The sequence below is a fragment of the Cyanistes caeruleus genome, chromosome 17 (genome assembly GCF_971803275.1).
Source record: "Cyanistes caeruleus chromosome 17, bCyaCae1.hap1.1, whole genome shotgun sequence".
Classification (NCBI taxonomy): Eukaryota; Metazoa; Chordata; class Aves; order Passeriformes; family Paridae; genus Cyanistes; species Cyanistes caeruleus.
In genome coordinates, this window is record NC_141717.1 from 966,168 (window position 1) to 985,077 (window position 18,910).

The 18,910-nt window shown below is 45.2% G+C and overlaps 1 protein-coding gene across 48 annotated transcripts in view; it reads right to left on the reverse strand.

Moving 5' to 3' along the window:
• The window catches only part of C17H8orf33 (chromosome 17 C8orf33 homolog), a 23,117-nt gene continuing 4,207 nt past the window's right edge, over positions 1-18,910 (reverse strand). For 3 of the 48 annotated variants that reach the window (XR_015277569.1, XR_015277573.1, XR_015277570.1), the window contains 8 exons: positions 18,105-18,787; positions 16,566-16,653; positions 16,309-16,455; positions 16,081-16,179; positions 13,507-13,557; positions 11,195-12,073; positions 8,028-8,336; positions 1-486 (listed from right to left, as the gene is read on the reverse strand). Coding sequence is in view for 14 of the 48 variants with exons in the window: in XM_023936389.2 (XP_023792157.2) it covers positions 350-486; positions 16,036-16,179; positions 16,309-16,455; positions 16,566-16,653; positions 18,105-18,787 (1,199 nt within the window). In the remaining 34 variants the exon portion in view is untranslated. Of the gene's footprint in view, positions 487-7,373; positions 7,600-8,027; positions 8,337-10,877; positions 12,074-13,506; positions 13,558-14,538; positions 14,712-15,135; positions 15,659-16,035; positions 16,180-16,308; positions 16,456-16,565; positions 16,654-18,104; positions 18,788-18,910 lie in introns of those variants that run through there. The other 45 variants (XM_023936389.2, XM_023936388.2, XM_023936390.2 and 42 more) reach the window with 36 other exon arrangements.

An 18,910-nucleotide genomic window follows, 5' to 3' on the forward strand; every position in this document is an offset into this window, starting at 1 on the left:
TTAAATTATAAAAGGTTTAATATAAACAAAAAGACAATTAGGAGACAAAGATAATAAAGCAACGGGTTAAAATGGCCAGATGCCCTGGCATGTTGCCAGGAACACACCTGGTATCTTTGGAACACTCCTTTTATCCCATCCTGCTGTGAGGGTTTAATGCATATTCAAACTTTTCCAAGAAGTATTTTGCATGGCCACTCCCTGGTTCCGCCTTTTTAGAGCATGCTCCATGGAGATTTAATTTCTTCTGATCATCATTTTATTTGGACTGGGGTTCCTTTCTCTGCAAGCGGTCAGTGTTGATAACAGTCTGGGCCCTCTCGTCCTGCTGCTGATGTCAGCCTGGGCTTCATTGTCCTTCTGCTGTTAACAGCTTGGTCTCCATTGCCCTGCTGATAACAGGCTGGCCCCCATTGTCTTGCCCGCTGGGGTTATCTTGCTTTTTCCAGATGAGACATAGCCCTAACGTTTGAAATTCTTCTATTGCTAAGAGAGAAAAAAAAATATAGCAAAAGCATATAACATATAACATTTATCCTAATACTTGCGAAAAAGCCAACATCACAATATTAATTCACAACACCCAGCAAATGTCTTCGTGGGCAGCTGGGACAGCATTGCCCAGACTCCTCTCCATTGTCACAACAGAGCCACCTCTGAGTTCCCGCCCCACAGTTACGGGACGCTTTCATCCTATGGCTGCCCTACACTGCACAACGCGTCTCAATTAGTGAGTGCCACCACTATGGCTGCTCTGCAAAGCCAGTCCCACATGTGCTGCCCTCCCAGGCCCGGAGACGCTCTTGCTGCCTACAGCAAAGCACCTGGGGGGCCACTGATCTGTCCCCTGCAGGTTGGAAAAGCCTGGGCTCTTACAGCTGGGACAGGGCAATTCACCAGTGAGGGAGCTGAGGTGTGAGGTCCCAGGTGGGGTTTTACAGCACCCACCAGGAGATGCTCCCACCTCTGTGATCAGCTGTCAGGGAGCCCGCAGGGGCAGACATCCATGAGCTTCAGCGTTCCCTTGTCCCCTTCCCCTTCTACGAGGGACTGCTGGACTGCTGGGTGTTGCAAACAGCACGGCATCCTGCCCGGAGCAACAGCACCCACCACGGGCCACTGGTGCTGGGATTAGAGAAGGCAACAAATGAAAACATGGGACTGATCATGTCCCATGGAACACAGGAAATACTCCCAAGCTGATCAGCCTGATTCAGGGGGATACAGTCCCTCCAGCAGGATCTGTTGCCCCAGGTGGAAGTGTGGCCCATACCCTTCCTTCCTGTTGAATCCACCCCTCCTACTCCAAGAGCTCTTGAGGGTGAGCTGTTATTGTCTGCCTGAAGGTTATTTTCAGCATCTTTATGCTGCTCACCTGCATCTATTCTAGATGAAATCCTCAGGAAATCCTTATTATTTATCCACTTCAACCTTCTTCCTTCCCCAGCCATGAATTGAGAGCTCTGCTGGGAGTAGTTTTCTTCTCTCAGCAGACAACACTTATTGGTACTGTGCTTCCCACAGGTTCTTCCTGGCACTTGTACCATGAAAAGGACAGTGGATGCTCCTTTGAGCACCTTTCTGCTAACCCAGCTGCAGAGACTTTTACCTGGCTGAGTGCCCCAGTCTAGCTGTGAGGATCCCATCCACCTGTGCTAAGGGTGGGACTCCCACAGAACTCACACATTAGCCCAGAAAACCAAGGATATTCAGGAGCCAAAGTACAGACTAAAGCCTCCACATTCCTCTTGGAGGAGGATCACTGTACCAGCTTTTGGGAAGGCTCTGCTTCCACCACTGCCAGGTCATGGAACACAGGCAGAAAGGCTAATGACATCAAATGAATCATGATGTGAAAGGCCTTGAGCAGCTGGAGCGTGTCCAGAGAAGAGAATGGGGAAGGGTCTGGAGCACAAGTCTGATGGGAATAGGAATATAGGAATAGTTGAGATGTTGTCTCACATGTCCTGTATTCATCCTGCCTGTACTTAACCTGGCAAATGAGGATGAGTGAGGGAGGAGAGCTGAGCTGGAGCAAGATCCAAGCAGCAGAAGTCAGTTTGCAGGTCTGAGAGCTGAACTTTGCTTTGCTCCTTCTCAGCAACTGCAGGTTGCACTGACAGCACAGCATCCTGTGGTTTGTCTAAACACCTGAGCTATACACCAGGAACTGGACACGAGTGACTTTGGAGCTCTCATGCTAAGGTCACATGGGAACATCCATGTTAAGGTTGTTTTTGATTGGTTTGTTCGTTTTGATTATACGGAATGGACTGAGTTCAGACTGCAGTTTAGAGGAGGGGATTCTCTCTCTCTACTCTGCCCTCATCTCTGTGAGATCCCACCTGTAGAGCTGCCTTCAGCTCTGGGGTCCTCAGCACAAGAAGCATGTGCCCCAGTCCAAACAGGTCCAGAGACCATGGAGATGCTTCAAGGGCTGGAGCCCCTCTGCTCTGGAGACAGGTTGAGGGAGCTGGGGCTGCTCAGCCTGGGGAAGAGAAGGCTCCAGGAAGACCTTAAAGCCCCTTCCAGTGCCTAAAGGGGGAATATAAAAGAGAGGCAGGGTGACTGTTTACATGGGCAAACAGTGACAGGACAAAGGGAATGTTTTTAAACTAAGCCAGGAAAGATTTAGATTGGGTATTAGGAGGAAATTCCTCCCTGAGTGTGGTGAGGCCCCAGCACAGGTTGCCCAGAGAAGCCGTGGTTGCCTCATCTCTGGAAGATTCAGATTGGATGGGGCTAGGAGCAACCACATCCCATGTGGCAGGATCCTACTGGGTCATGAAATGAGATGAGCTTTAATGTCCTTTCAAACTCAAACCCTTCTCTGTTCTGTGATTCTACACCCTGGCACTGCTGCTGCAAACAGCTAATAGCATTTTGCATCACAGACAAGGCTTTCTTGTGAGCAGGTACCCTCAGGGATCTCTCGTTGATGCCTGTGAAATGACCCTTTTTGAACTCAGAGGAGCTTCTGGAATTCACCAGGTTTCCTTGTACGTGAGCTGGTGCAAGGATTTATGTTTCTTACTGGAATGGTCAGTCTGAGCAGCTGAACAGGACCTGACCCTTGAGCTGCAAGAACTCCTGTTCAGCATGCAGGCCTCCCTGAAGGCAACACTTGCTGGGGACCTGTTATGTGGGCTCTTTGTTGAGCAATGCCTTCCCTCCAGAGGGGTATTTGAACTTCATCACCCATCCAAGGGCTTTAAATCAACCAAACAGACTATCTGAGCCGCCCCAGGGAAATGCTGGCTCATCTGGGCTTCACTCTCACCCTCCAGCATCCAAACCCTGATGTTCCTCCAGCAGGTTAGGCCCAACTGGTGAGACAGAACAAACAAAGGAATAGAAAAATATAAAAAAGATAGGAAAATCATATCCACTTAGCTCCCAGACTGCACTTTCAGGAACCTTCCTTCTGGCAAAGGTGTGCTGTGACATTAACTTGACCACTCTGCTTAAAAGACTACCAAGGACTCCTGCTTTCAGCTGAGGTATCTGAACTGGTCATACTGGCACAGTCCTGCATTCCTGCAGGACTGTAACTCAATACTGCCTATACCAGGCAGTCCATACCGTGCAGCAGCCTGCCTTTGGGAGCAGGATCCAAGTAATGGCTCCCGCTCAGAGCCAGGTGTGCCATGAACAGACCCTTGGAGAGGGTAGGCAGCAACAGCATGAAGGCACTGCTTGGGCAGAGACAGGTTTTAAACAACAGGTTTTCCAAGATTTTTCCAAACAAGAGCTGTGGGTTTCCTGGGAACACCATTCAGTGGAGATGCCCACAGCTTGAGGCCAGAAGCTAAACAGGAGCAGAAGGAAGGGAGTCAGGGAGATGCTCCAAGGGCTGGAGTCCCTCTGCTCTGGAGACAGGCTGGGAGAGCTGGGGGTGTTCACCTGGAGAAAAGAAGGATCCAGGGAAAACTTAGAGCCTTTTCCAGTGCCTTAAAGGGGCTCCAAGAGAGCTGGAGAGTGACTTAGGACAAGGGCCTGGAGTGACAGGACAAGGGGAAATGGGTTTAAGCTGAAAAAGGGTGAATAGGGATGGGGTATTAGGAAGAAATTATTGGTTGTGAGGTGGGGAGGCCCTGGCACAGGTTGCCCAGGGAAACTATGGCTGCCCCTGGATCCCTGGAAGTGTTCAAGGCCAGATGGGATGGGGCTTAGAGCAACCAAATGTAAGCGGTGATTTGGTCCATCCTTCCTCAGACTTACTCCAAAAGATCACACTGCACCTGAATGCTCCACCAGCAGCTAAGCCAAGACAGAACTGTCCTGGGGGGCACCAGGCCCAGCACTGCTGGTGGGCCAGGGAGGGGATTTTCCTGCTCTCCTCTGCACTGGGGTGGCCTCACCTCAAGTCCTGTGTGCAATATAAAAAAGACATTAAGCCATTGGAGAGCACCTAAAGGAGGTGACAAGGATGGGGAAGGGTCTGGAGGAGCCATATGAGGAGCATCTGAGGGCATTTGGTGTGTTGAGAGTGAAGGAGACCTCCTTGACCTCTTCAATGTGCTTCCAAGCGGCAGCACAGGGGCAGCTCAGGGTTTGGATAGCTAACTTCTAGGTGCCTAAGTTTGCACACAGGAATTCTCCTCCCATGTATGTCTTGCATTAGACAAATAAAAGGTTTAGGCTCATCTCTTAAAAGCATTTGCAGGCTGTTCACTGTTGAAGACTGTCAGCCCTGAGCTGCACATCTACACTCACAACTCTTTCAGTCTCAATGCCATGGCTTGTTGGAGTACAGGCCAGGGGCCAGCTAATGGAAGGGAGTTGGTGCATGGTTAATTAATTGAGGTCATTTTAGGCATTTTACTTTTGCTCCTACCTTCAGTGCTCCAAACCACACCCCTCTTCCAGGGCACCTACATTAAATGACTGCAGTTAGGTAGTGTAAACATGGCTGAAGCCACTTCTGCTCACCATAAGATGCTGGCAGGGATACAGCTCCAGATCTGGTAATACTTGGAGCAGAGTACAAGAGAACACAGTGATCAAAAGTTCCTCACAGTTAAACAAATTCCTATTTGCCAAGGGCTGGGATGCTGTCACTGTGGAGCAGACTGCTGACATGGGAACTAGCAGGGTACACTGGTGGGCATGACCAGCTGTGAGGATGAAACCAGGCTGATTTTGCTTATAGTAAGAGGTCACTTGCTTGTTTATGTTTATTTTCTCCTGCTGCTCTTAATTTAACTAGCCTTTTGGAGGTTTCTAAAGCACACTACTAAGTCCTATTTAACAACCAGAGTCAAAGACAGGAGCACTGAAATGTTCCCCAGATTTGACATGGCAGACATGGCACAGCTGGAAAAGAATAAATAGGTAGTGCCATAAGTGGTGGCACCATAAGCAGGTGGCAAAACTTAAGGTGATGGCTCAGCACTATCTCAGCTGCAGGATATGTGCACTAACACTGCCTGATTCAAAGAGTCAGGAAAAGAAACAAGAGCTGGCAAGACCCTTCCAATGAACTCTTGTTTTTTATTTTCCCTAAAATAACATCAACTCTTTCCACTCTTTTCTCCAAAGAACCAACCATCTTCTTGAGTAGATACGTTCTTTTTCTCTTCCTTCACTTTGACTCACCCAGCTCTATGAGCACATGCCACACAAGTAAAAATACCTCATCACAAAGCCCCGCAGTCATACCAAATGGGCAACATATGCAATACAGTCAGCATATGAATAACTTGGAGGTTGAAACTTTTCGCACAATGGCCTTGAACAAATAACATGCAGGGCCAGAGCTCTTGGGAGTCTTTTGAGAGCAAAGGTTCACAGAGGACTGTAAATATCCATCCTTTGCCATTTTAATATTTCTAGTAATGTGTGATTTTATACCCCTCCTTTTATCTCTCTTAATCTGAATCTTACATTCACTCTGAAATAGGAAATCAATTCAAGAAGCCTAAAAATGGAAATGTGTATAGGATGACAATATTGACTCACTTTTTCTCTGAATATTCTTTTATCAGCTCCTGAAAGAAAGTCCACAAAAACTTCCCACATGATGACTAACAAAGCACAAACAATCAAGTGCTCCTCTCCAGTCTGGATGAGTCCTTCTCTCTGAATACATGAGGTGGATCCACACACACATCACTGAGTGCTGGCTCACATTACAGACTGTTGGGACAAGCTGGGTCCTTACAGAGCTTCCGGATCATTGAACACTAAGACACAATTAACTGTTCAGCCAACTGGAAGCTAAATCTTGCAAGTAAAATAAATCCTAATCTTCTAGACTACAAGTCAATAGTACAAATACAGCTGTTACAACATTACACAGCTCCCAGCAGTGTCACCAGCTGCTGAGGTAGGAAAGATTCGAGGAGAAGGAAATGCTGTACCTGTAAATAAATGTTTGTTACTGATGATGGGCTCCAAACCTATTGAGCCTCTGATCATTTTGCTGGAAGGCTCTAGGTTTTCTCACCAGCAAGAAAAAGAGGGGAAGAATGTCTCCTCATGTTAAAAGAGACAATTAGAAGCTCATTCTGCTTGGAATATATCTTATTAAAAGTCAGGGTTCAGGCACAAACATGAAACTTCACTTTCCAGGTACACATCTAGTTATCTGCCTAGATTACTTCTCTGAGGTTCATGTGTGCTAAAGAGTTAGAGAGTGGGAAACATCTAGATGCAGTACAGAGATGGAGGACCTGAAGAGAAGCAGACTTCAAAAGAAACTGTGTTTTATTTTTCCTGCACAAATACTCAATTTTTCATATGTTAGAGGACATCCAGTATCCAGATGGATACACTAAAAATCTGACTAGGATGTATCCCTGGGCAAAAATGCTTTAGCTGACTGTGCATTGACCCGGTGGGCTTGGCTAGCTGATCTCATCCTTCGCACCTCATTCCCCTCTGTGGTTTTACAAGAGATAGCACAAGATGAAGCTGTGTCAGGGGAGGTTTAGACTGGATATCAGGAAAAGGTTCTTCCCCCAGAGGTGCTGGCACTGCCCAGGCTCTCCAGGGAATGGGCACAGCCCTGAGGCTGCCAGAGCTCCAGGGGTGCTTGGACAGCGCCCTCAGGCATGCTCAGGGTGAGACTGTTGGGTTGTCTGTGCAGGGCCAGGAGCTGGACTTGATGATGCCTGTGGGTCCCTTCCAGCTCAGGATATTCCATTCTATACATAGATCAGAGGCACTCTGAAACACTCATGTGGCAAACAGATGATCTTTCCTGAGAGCAAATGATACCTTTCAGGCAGAGAAGCTGCAAAGGTATAATGACAAGTATCCTGTCTCTACAAACCTCTCTGCTTTGCAACACAACAGTTGCAACACTGACCTCCCAGAGCAATGCGATGGCAGGGCTTGAGAGGATTACAGAAACATCTTAACAGTATTACCTTGGGCAATGTCATTTAAGGTGTTTATCACTGCAGCATGAGATCCACAGAGATTTAATCATATGATTGTCTTAGTCATCCAGGTAGTTTTCAGGGCCTATGATGGGCTGAAGAAGCAGACTGAATCAGGTGATGGACTGAAGGTGTACAGGCTCTTGCAGCATAAAGAAAACCACACAAAATCCACCAGAAAGGCACTGCAGAAAGTTTGCTACTCTTGTCAGACCTGGAGAAGTGAGAAGACCCCATACTACACAACAGAAGTGAACCTTGTGCAGGCAAATAATCTTTTTTTCCCCTCACAACTCTGTCCATTCTGCTGTGCTCACATGAATCTGTGCTGATACTGACACATCACCATGAGGATTTCCATGGGTACAACTCAAAGAAGCTGCGGCTGCCCCATTCTTGGAAGTGTTAAAAGGCCATGTCAGATGGGGCTGAGAGCAACCTGGTTTAGTGGAAGGTGGGTTTGGAACAAGATGGACTTTAAGATCTCTTTCAACCCAAACTATTCTGTGATTTTATATTTGGGTTAAGGACAGCACTGGAGACTGCTGACTATGAAGTACTTCCAGCAGAGGCTGACCCCTGTCATACCCTGCATATACAATTACAGGCCCATCAGAGTTGGGCAAGCCACCATCAACTTACCCAGTAGGTATATCACAGTCTCTGATGACAAACACCCCAGGTATGCTTCTTCTGAACTCAAATTCTCGCTGTGACAGGACACAGACCCTTTGGAAATGACTCCTGACTCTCTTCAGCTGGGGTATTGCACAGACCTCCTACTCCCGTGGGGCTCAAAGCTGGCTCTGTGGCATTTGCCTTGTTCCAGTGGTGCTCTGCCACCCATAGCATGTCCTGCAGACTGGCTGGCAATCTATTTTTCCAGCATGTGGGAGGCCCACACCTCTCTGCCATCTGCCACCGTTCATTTCTTGTCACTTCTGAAGCAACCTGAAAAATAACTCTGATTAAATTTAATGAAGCAGGAAACCCTCTGAGTACATTTATTTCTCAAATAATCTGCTTACTGCTCTATCACACTTGCGTGTGACAGACACCCATCTTATCCCTCCTGCACTTCTGAATCCATTCATTTGCTCCTGTTTTGGCTCTAATGAGTGGTCTGCCCAGTTTCCACAAGAACAGGGAGGAAGTGGGAAATGGGGGGAAATCTAGAAAGGATTTTTAGATCATAAGGTATAGCAACAAATAGGAATTCTTAAGAAAATATGGATTCTCTCCTGCTAAGCAAAAGCTTCAATGAGTGCAATGAATGAGAAAAAAAATCCCTCACTCCTTCAAAACATATTTTTAAGACTGAACAGTTTCTTCCAGTGGAAAATAGGATAATTGAAGGTGTCTAAATTGATAGCTGGTCAACTGTGACCAAGGTTCATGGAGTAATTCCAATGTTCCCTAAGAAATCTGCAACTAGTCCTGACTCTTGCCAACACTAGTTGCAGTACTCTGCATTTCCAGAGATATTGCTCCTGAATATCCTTGCTCCAGCATGGTGGTTTCTCTCTCTCCATCCATCACCAGTTTTGCATTGTTCCTTTCTGCACAGCAGTGCCAGCAGAGCTGCAGGCTGCTGCATAACTCAGCAGGAACAGGAAGCAGAGATTCCTGGTGTGGCTGGATGAGAAGACTGGCTTTTGCTACAACCCATCCTGCCTCTGCTGCACAATGATTTCACCTTCCAGAGTTCCTAACTTGGCCCATCCCAACAATCTACATCACTCCAAAAGAAATCAAATTCTCAGAAGAAGGAAGAGAATGCTCTCCCTTCCCCGAACAAAAGAATCCATGTACTTGACCTGGGAGAGATACAAAAGCCTTTGGCCATACTGACATACCCTGACAGTACATTCTGAGTTAGATGTATCTTCCTCATGCCTTTCACCCAAGTAACAGCACAAACACAGCTCACAAAACTATCTTAACTCTTGGCCTTTACTGAGCAATCAACACCTACCCTCCCAGCACTATTGCAAGCAAAGCTGAAGTTCCCCATTTCACCTGTTGGAGTTCCTGCAGCAGGACCACCAGAGGCTGTGGAAAAGAGGAAGGGAGTGGAGCATCTCCCTACCAAGGAAAGGCTGAGGGAGCTGGGGCTGTTCAGTCAGCCTCAAGAGGAGACACAGCCTTGAGGGGCCCTCATCCCTGTCTGTCCCTGTCTGCAGGGAGGGCTCTGAGCAGGAACCAGGCTCTGCCCTGGGGGCCCAGCAATGGCAACAGCTGCAAAGTCAGAAACTGTTGCACAGGAAGTTTCACCTGAACATGAGGAACAGGTCTCCCAGAGAGGGGGTGGACTCTCCCTCACTGGAGATATTCCAGAACCATTTGGACACAATCCTGTGTCATGTGCTCTGGGATGACTCTGCTTGAGCAGGATGGTGGGACCAGATGAGCTACTGTGGGCCCTTCCAATGTGAACTGTACCATGATTTGTTTGAAAACGGTGTACTTCCTTTTTCTAAGCAAGTGAATGTGCCCTGAAGCTAGTTAGCACTAGATTAAACTGTGAAAAGTGATCACAGCACCTTTTCTCTGTAGTCTGTATTCTGGCAACATCTTTAACCATTGCAGAAAAATAAGCTAACTTTGTTACTTTGCAACATGATGAAAAATAATTGCTATTTTTTGATCTGTAGCAGACCTAATACAATAGCATCTTTTTCAGTAAATTATATTGTCTGCTAAATAAATTTGAATTTCTAAGTAAACTTGAATTACTCTTCCAGCCTATGCACTCTGAAAAACAGCCATGCATTTTTCAGACATATATCTGTCCCTCTGCCTTCAACCGGCTGTATTTATTCCCTCAGATAGCTCAAGCAGCTCTGAAACACTTTGGAAATTAAAATGTCCTGGCTCACTGCAAAGGCTGTTCACATCTGTCTCTTGATTCTTGGGCAGGGCATTATGGATAGCAAGGTCTCCTCTGTGGTGAAGGCTTCATGCTGGAGCTCCCACCTGGACCCAGGATGTGCTCCATGACACAGTGGGCCACTGGCACTAAGAGATCGAAGTCTCAGGAATGAAGAATAGAAACATCTGCTGGATGGGAGGAAAGTGGGAGAAACAGCTGCTGGCATAAAATGACACAGCCTTGTGGAGCTGCCATGAAAAGTGTCATCTCAAGGGCAAAATCTGATGTATTGAAATGAGGCTAATGATAAAAACATAAAGACCTGCATTGTTTCAGCCCCTAAAATATGGCCTTGGTCAAGGCAAAGAGAATTTTGTAGGTACACAATAGTGCCTTTCATGTTTACAGAGTACAACTGTGCGTGATCATTGTGCACAGAAGAAAAATTCCAGAAGTCTTTCCCATGGCTCAATATCATGCAATGGCCTCTAGATGTACCTTACTGGGCCAGACCCTTAGCTGGGAAAACTGGTAAAACACTGACGTATGAGGTGAAAGTGGGAGATTTGTAACAGCTGAAGAGCTGCACAATAATTTCTTCAAGTAAGAAATGACAACTGTTTCTATGGGAAGGAGTAATTTACTTAATAGCTTCACACATGCATAGATGCTAATGCCAGCATTTACATCTTTCACATATAACATATACACCACGCGAGTCACAGAGCTCTTTCTGGAAGACTGCGTAATGTTGAAATAAGCAATGCAAAAATGAGAATGCATTACCTTCAAAATGACCAGACTTCCTCCCACCTCTTCCCCCTCCAAGTTCACAGACTATGCATCTCATCAGGATTCACTATATCAGCCAGGATTCACCACCTTAGCCAGGAGCTCTATCTTTGGCTGAGTCTGATAGTCATTCTAAGTCTCCTACCTGAACTTTGTGTAGCCTGACAGATGCTGAGTGTCCTATCTCCTTTCCTGAGTATTCCTTAGTTTCTGACACAACACCAGCACTTCTGTGATGGCAGAATTCTGATCATGGTGGCTATCCCTTTTTCTGGCTTCTGTCAAAGAAGACATGATTTAGCTTCTCCATACTAGCAAGCTCTTCCTGGGTATACTCCAGTTGTTTGCCAACATTACTGGGAGAAAAAGAAGAGGATAGCAGGGACAGCTTGCTTTTCCTCTCCTTCCTGGCTTCTTCCACATGTGGGTTTTGTTTCATTAGAACATGCACGACGATAATCAAGATTAGAGAAACACAACCCAGATTTCTTCCATTTTGGAGGTGAGATATCAGGAGCTGGTCATGCCTATGGATGTACTCACAGGGAAGAAGCCAAATGGACTAAACTGCCCAGCTGCCAGCACACACAAGAGGACGGGTGCCAGGAATCAAACCACTGGGGATGTCACAGGTGGATTTTCTAAAGCAGTGTGTCTTACAAACCTTCCACAGTTCTAAAGATGAAAGCAGCAGAAACAGTGAGCAGAAAAATTTTAGGCAGCATAAAGATACAAGATAATCTGTCACAGATCTTATGAATCTAAATAGCTTGTATAGTCTTAAAATAGCAGCATCTCCCCTGTTTTTTTGTTATGGAACTGCAGGTTAAATGATTCTTACTCTTTAACCTTTCTTCTGTTAGAATGCTTCAGTTGATATCTTTCCTGAAGTGGTAAGTTCTTCCTCTTTCTAATTCATAGAGAAGTTAGGATTTCTCTCCCCAAATGAAGATAATGTGTTACTCTTGACTGGATGTAATTGGATACAATTAGTGATTGGATGCTAAGTCCACAGTCCCAGCATCTAGAAAATCAAAGTGAGACAAGGTAGTATCAGTCACCTGAAACACAGGATCAGTAGGACCAATTTATTGGCTTCTTTCTGGTCTTGGGAGAGGAAGTCCCTCTAGAGTCCTGCTGGGACTCTGGAAGTAATTCCAGCTAAATTCTGTAGGGATCGCTTGGAGATTCTTTGTGAGCTTTTCCTCAGTGACACTGCCCCCTGATTACTCAGAGATGGGCAGCCCAAGGACCAATAAATGCATTTCTACTGACCAAGCTCAGGAGGAGGGGTTGGACAAATGTCTGATTAGTGCCCAGTGTCCAAGGTAATAGCCAAAATGCCAGGGATGAGGGCCAGCCTGTGAGGGGGTGTTGGAGTCTAAGATACAGTGTGCCCTTGTTTCTAATACTTAGTTCTAAGATTCAAAGAAACACTGAATTTCATATAATATGAAATTCATGAGCATGTTTTCATGGTGATACATGAAAACAAACGTTAAAGTTAGATGGAAAAAGCTTAAATCACTGGGTGAATAAGTAGTTTAGAGAACAGGAGACAAGATAGAGGATTTAGGGTGTTGTCTCTTGTCCTTCTTTCTTCTTCATGTTCTTCTCCTAGGGGTTTTTGGGTAATAGTACGTGATTGGATAAAAAATACCGTAGTGCAGCACACAGGTGTTGGGTCATTGGGTCACTAAGAAAAATAATTTAGTTGGCATCTGTTAATTGGGTAAATGGACATATAAAAGACCTTGAAGAAGATCTTCGTTAACCATTTTACCCCTTTTCTATCATAGTGCACATAGCTCCTTGTACCTTGTAATGCTGATAAGAATAAACAACTGAGACCAAACAAGAGAAAACTGCCTCCCTCTCATCAATCTTCAGTTCAAAGGGAAAAAGAACCCAAACCCAAAAGTCCTTAACAAGACAAGGGGGCAGGCAGGTCATCCCCTGAAAGCAGGGTCTCCATCTGAAGGCAGATGGAATAGGACTACATTTCCTAACCTTTGCCTGGGGAATCTGTTTACACAGGAGGGTGCCAAGCCTAAAAGGTGTCAAGATCACACACAGATTTCTGCTGTCTCTGTGTGCAAATACTCTTGGCCTCACCCTGCCACAGAAAGAACCCTAAAATTCACTTTGTTCCCAAAAGTGAGACATTTCCCCTGCTTTGCTAAAGTGAATTATCTGAGACAAGTTATGGTGTCCCTGTAACCCTTCATTCTCTTTAGTAGGTGATCCTCAGCTTTTAGATTTCCAAGACTGATGCTGTGAGGCAAGTTTTGCTCTAGAAGCACTGTGGTACTTCCAATCCCCTTTTGCCTTGTCTTTAATTCATTCCAGAGCTCACAGTTGTGCTGGATATTCCTGTAAGCAGTTTGCTGCCTACAAGCTTGGGCCTGACACTGCTGCTCTACATTTAGGTTGGCAGTCAGCAAAGCGATACAGTACCTCCAGTCCAGTCTCCCTGGTGGCAACCAAACTCAAATGCCAGGCACAAAGCTGAGGAGAGGATGAAGAAACGGGCAGGTCAGAATTGAGCTCAACTTTCTATCAAAACTGAGATACATTTCCTTAAAGCAAGAACAGTGCATCAGAGATGTCAAGGTGGATCAGAATATCCCTTCTCCCTCACTGCTGTACATCATTAATGCCTTGGGGAATAGACCAAACCTCCAGCCACAGGTATTACAGTCTATTAAGTCTAGTCTTACTAGCCTATTACTATTAGAGCAAACCCTGATCCAAACCTGACACTGCTGTAATAAGATACATCACTGAAACCCTGAACAGCACTGAAATTCTAAAGAAATGTTAAAAGGGGAGAACACAATGTTTAAAAAAAACATCATTAAGACTGTTCTGTGGCCCCTCTAAAGAGGAAAGGATGGATGGAGCAGCCGTGGCATTTCCTAACTTCTAATACCATTGCTTGTTTCCTTTCAAACAAATATAATACAGCAAAGCTTAAAAGTGAAGTACAGACTCCTGTAGTTCCAGACACCTCTTCAAGATACAATCACCAATGAAACAATTTGGGCACGTCCATCAAAAACTCAGGAGACATCACCTTGACTATAAAACCAGGGAGTAGACAGAAAAAGACAAAATCCTTTGTCCAAGATCCCATGGCTGTCTTGTGGAACTGAACAGACCCTACACTGACACAAGTACCACATTGATGAACATCTGCCTTCCCACACACATGGATAAGTCCTCCAGTAATGAAGCACAGAAAAAGGAACCGGCTTTGCAGGTCAGCATTATTCAGACCTCTGGAAAACCACAAGAGTTGTTCTCATATTTGAATAGATTTTTCTCTGACCCCTTTGAAGACAACTGCTAGATTGAGTTACACTGCTACCTTTAGCCTAATTGTGAATGCCTAATGAATAGCATGTACATGAGTTGATTATGTAAGAATGCTTTCCAGAATACTTCTGCAGCAAGGATTTTATAATGTTTTAGCAGCTCTAGCTTTACCTGAGACACGACAAGGAAAAAAATAACCTATTTCCCAGACACCTCCTGCATAATCAGCCAGGGAAGCAAACAGCTGTAGCTCCAAGGTCATGTAAACGATGCTCTTGAATCATGAATCTTGAAACACAAAAAGTGTGATAAGGACACAGCTTTTGTATGTTTAGTGTAAAATCCTGGAAATAAAAAAAAATACTGTCTAAGATCATTCAAAGTAACAGCTGTGCTCCTTGGCACAAAAGAAAAAAAAAGTCTCGCAGATGCAACTGCCTGCACCAGACCTTAGTAATAAAATTAATTTTTTAGAGTCACAATCAGGTGTTTAGTCCTTCACAGCCAATGTTTTTCACCATCTCTCAGCTGTTCTCAGGAGTCTCAAGATTCCCTTCAATCTGCTTATACTCACATTTCTCACTTTTCACACAAGCTGACTGGACTACAAAAGGGAGGAAAGTACTGCTCCCTAGGGACACCTGATACCATGTAACCTTTCACAGTACTTCTCTTCCTTCAGCATTTTTTAGGCTTGGTGGGAAGATTTTCTGCATGAACTTAAGGGATGGGCTCAGTGACTCAAGCAGAATTGACTGGAAACACAAATTCAAAAAGCCAAAATTTAATACAAATCAAATGGAACAGTGTCTTTGGCTGTGACATTTGATTTTACCACTACCCAAGGCTAACATGCAGCTAATTTTCCCTCTGATGCACTGGTAGTTGTAACTGAACTTATAAAGGAAACTTTATTTAAGAGCTGATTGCATATCCTTCCTAGCTGTCCAGAACCTAGCTTCAGCAAGAAAAATTTTCCCAGTTGTTTTTCCAGAAACAACTGTCCTTACATCCCTAGGCTGGATTAAATAATGATGTGCATTTTTTTCTATTTCACTATACCTGTCAGTGAAAGAGATGAATGAGCAAAAATAGTTCTCTCTCACTTTGCCTCAAAGACCGTGAGCTCATGCACCTCCATGTCAGGGATGACACACTGCTGGTGTTTGCTGGATGCCAGACACTGCATTCACACAGACTCAGAGTGGAAGCATCCAGCTATCCACTGCTGGATCTTGATTCCAAACCATTCCCTGCTGTATGCATCCTCAGCTGCTAGAAAGGCACTGCTCTATTTAAAAGCAACAGGAGAAAGGGAAAATCTCATATAAAAGAGAGATTCTACAGTTAATGTCGATTCTACAGGAAAGAAAGCAGATCCTTCCACACTGCTGACCCTTTCAAAGGTGCCTCTCTCCAGTGTGAGCACAGAGGAGCAGTAATGTAGGCTGAGTTTTAGAGTCATATGCATAGTAGGCAGGTCTGGTTTAAACTTCTAGTTAAGGCACCCTGGAAGAGGATCCAGAGATTCATGCATTACATTTGCTATTGCACAGCGTCTTTCTACTGTTCTTCAGTTTACAGGAGATCTGGCACAGTTTTAGTCAAAGTGACTTTTCTAGAAGAAATTAAAGTGAAATTCTTGGGGAGTTGTGCAATTGAATAAACCTCTGTTAAGTGTCCCGTGTGACTCTGAAGGGGATTCTGCTGAACCTTGGCTTTTCCTGCAAGCTCCCAAGCACTTCCGGATGAACTGGCCATTCTTCTTGCAGATGCTTCCCTTCAACTCCACGATCCTGGCAGATTTTGCAGCTTAAAGGGGGGAGAAAAAATAAGAATCAGTCATCTCATATAGTGAGGACTCAGTCTGCAAAGCCTGAGGGGGAGCAGGGCAGGACTGAATCCCTTTCTTCTCCTCCTCACCATGCAAAGTTCTCTTACCTGTTTCCATAAGCTTCAGCTCTCTGCACAGCTCCTCCTGCATCTTTTTCCTGTAGTCTCCAAACATGGCTCTCATGAGCTGACGCTTCTTCACCAGTGGAGCTTTGTCACTGCGCAGTGTCCTGATCGCCCTGAGAGCCTCCTCAGCTACAGCAAAGGAGAAACAAAACACAGGTTAAGGCTCCCTGCTGGCTCTGACCCTGCATTCCTGCCAATGCTCCCCCCAGGAGAAAGCTCTTCTTTACTTCAGTTCTTACCCTGCTTTGGAGTGGGTTTCTGTGTCTTCAAGCCAAGTTCCAGCTGGCTCACACACCAGTCCACCTCTTTCTGCAGCTGCTCATCTGACTGTTATCAACATGAGGCACAGTGAGCAAGAGGAAATAAGTCACCCAAAAATTACAGCAGTAGTTGTTATAGAGGATGAAAGTGAACTCCATACAGTCAGAACTATACCAAATATGTTCTGGTGATCACTTTATAGACTTCATGGCATTTTCCCTCTAGTGTTTTTCATCAGATAAAGCACTATGCAAATGTTTAGCTGCAACTCACTGTCTCTATTATATATATTTAATATGTGGCTGCCATTCAGAAGGTGCTGTTTTCTGGAAAATGGTTCAGCTTTCAAATAAAAAAAGATGGGAGAAATAAACAATAAAAAAAACCCTATCCTCAAATCTGCACAAAATCAAACAAATGGACAAAATCAGAAACTGAACCTTTCTTCTCAGCTCCTCTGTGCTTGCTCAACCAGAAATGCCTGAGGAGAAGGAAGATGAAGCCCATGGAGATGGAGGAAGCCAAGCACCACTGAGGAAAGCCAGCTGGCTAACTCAGCAGTGGGACAGAGAAACAGGGCTGCACCCTGGGACTGAGGCAATTCTTAACTGTTATGTACATGTAAATACAAATGCCCTCACGCTGTCTCCTTTTACCTACTACAGTGTCCTTCCAAAGGACTGGAAGGACTTTACCTGACCTTCAACTCTTCCAATGTCTCTGGTGCTCAACAGTGTTTATTGGCAGGACTGCAGGTGAAGCAGACCTTTGGATGGAATGCTCCAGAAGCAGGTGAACACTCAGTGCAATTTCCTTGTAAAATATTAAGAAAAGGAAGGTTTTGTGCAATCTTGTATTACAGTATTGCTCAGCTGGCACTGTTTGTTAATTACACCTGCACCAGTGCTGGAAAGTAAAATAAAATGAAGACCTGGACCTTAGCAGAACAGAAATCCTCAGGGTGTGCCTTAATGTTGTGTTTACACATAACTTGCAACTTCAGTTGATTTCTGGGCCATGCCCTACAGAGGAACCCTCTTGGAAGCACCTTTGAGCTTTACCACAGGTCCTTGGCTACACCAAGTGGCAGTTCTGTCATGGCTTTGTTTGATACACTACAAAAGCAATTCATCCTGCAACATGCAGACCAGAGCTACAGGGCCTGGCTCAGCATGCACAGGCACCAGCTTGGCACCAACTGAAGACAGTTACCTCCATTTCCTGTTTTTATTTTCTTAAGAAAACATGGCATCCAGTTCCCCAGGATTAGCTGTCACAAGCCTAAATATAAAATCTTTCAGCACAAATTTGAAGGACCATTAATGTCCTTTGCACTGGTCAGATTCCTCAGCTGTGTACCAGAGAAAGAAATCAGCTGCTAGAACAGTAAGCAGCAAGCACAGTCTTTCAGCTTCCATCTCAAGGCAGTATGGAAGTTGTTCATCTATGCAAAGAGATAAAATGTCTCTTTAGCTCAAGGGCTTATAAATTATGGGATCCCACCAGTAATTAACTACCTGAGAGGTCTTCTCATCCTGATGGGAAGTATCTGTATTTTGACAGCTGTTAGCTTCTGCCATTGCCTTCCTGTTGGTCTCAGTTTCTTCTGTTTTGTTTCTACTGACAGGTGGTTTTTGTTTCTTCTTTTTCTTCTTCTGGGCAGCTCCACCTCCTGTCGATTTCTCTGTCACTGCCTCATCTGCAGGGGCTGTCTTTGTTTCAGGGATCTTTGATGTGACATGGCTTCTATCCTCTTTGGATGCATTCCCAGTTACTTGAGTCAGCTCAGGCTCCTGCAAGGCTGTAGCCTGTGGCAGAGCTGCTGATTCAGCAGGCAGTGAAGGATCTGCTATGTGCTCTGTATGTTGGCTTGCTGGAAGTAACTGAAGATGAGGACAGTCTTCATCTGTGATAGCAAAGTTGAAAGCAAACTTGGGTTCTTGCCCAGAGGCAGCAAACATCAAGGCTCCATTCCAGTTCTCCTGCTTGGTGGCTCTGACATTGTTTTGTACATGCTCAGCAACACTGTCACCAGGGTCAGCTTCTAGGCTGGTCTCAGAAAGTGTAAAATCAAACTGGAACCTGCTGCCAGATGATGTGAACAACTCTGGCTTTGCCTCAGGGGTTGGGTCAGACTGTTTCACACCATCTGTAGCCTGCCTCTTGCTTGGCTGTACTTGTACAACATCAGGGTTCATGCCTAGAAAAGACAAAGAATATTGTTTCAATAATGGCATTCTCAATGCACCAGTTTCCTACCATGGGGGTGCCACTCTAGCTTCCACTCTAAGGCACTGTCCAGAGAGGTGACTCAATGCTGTAA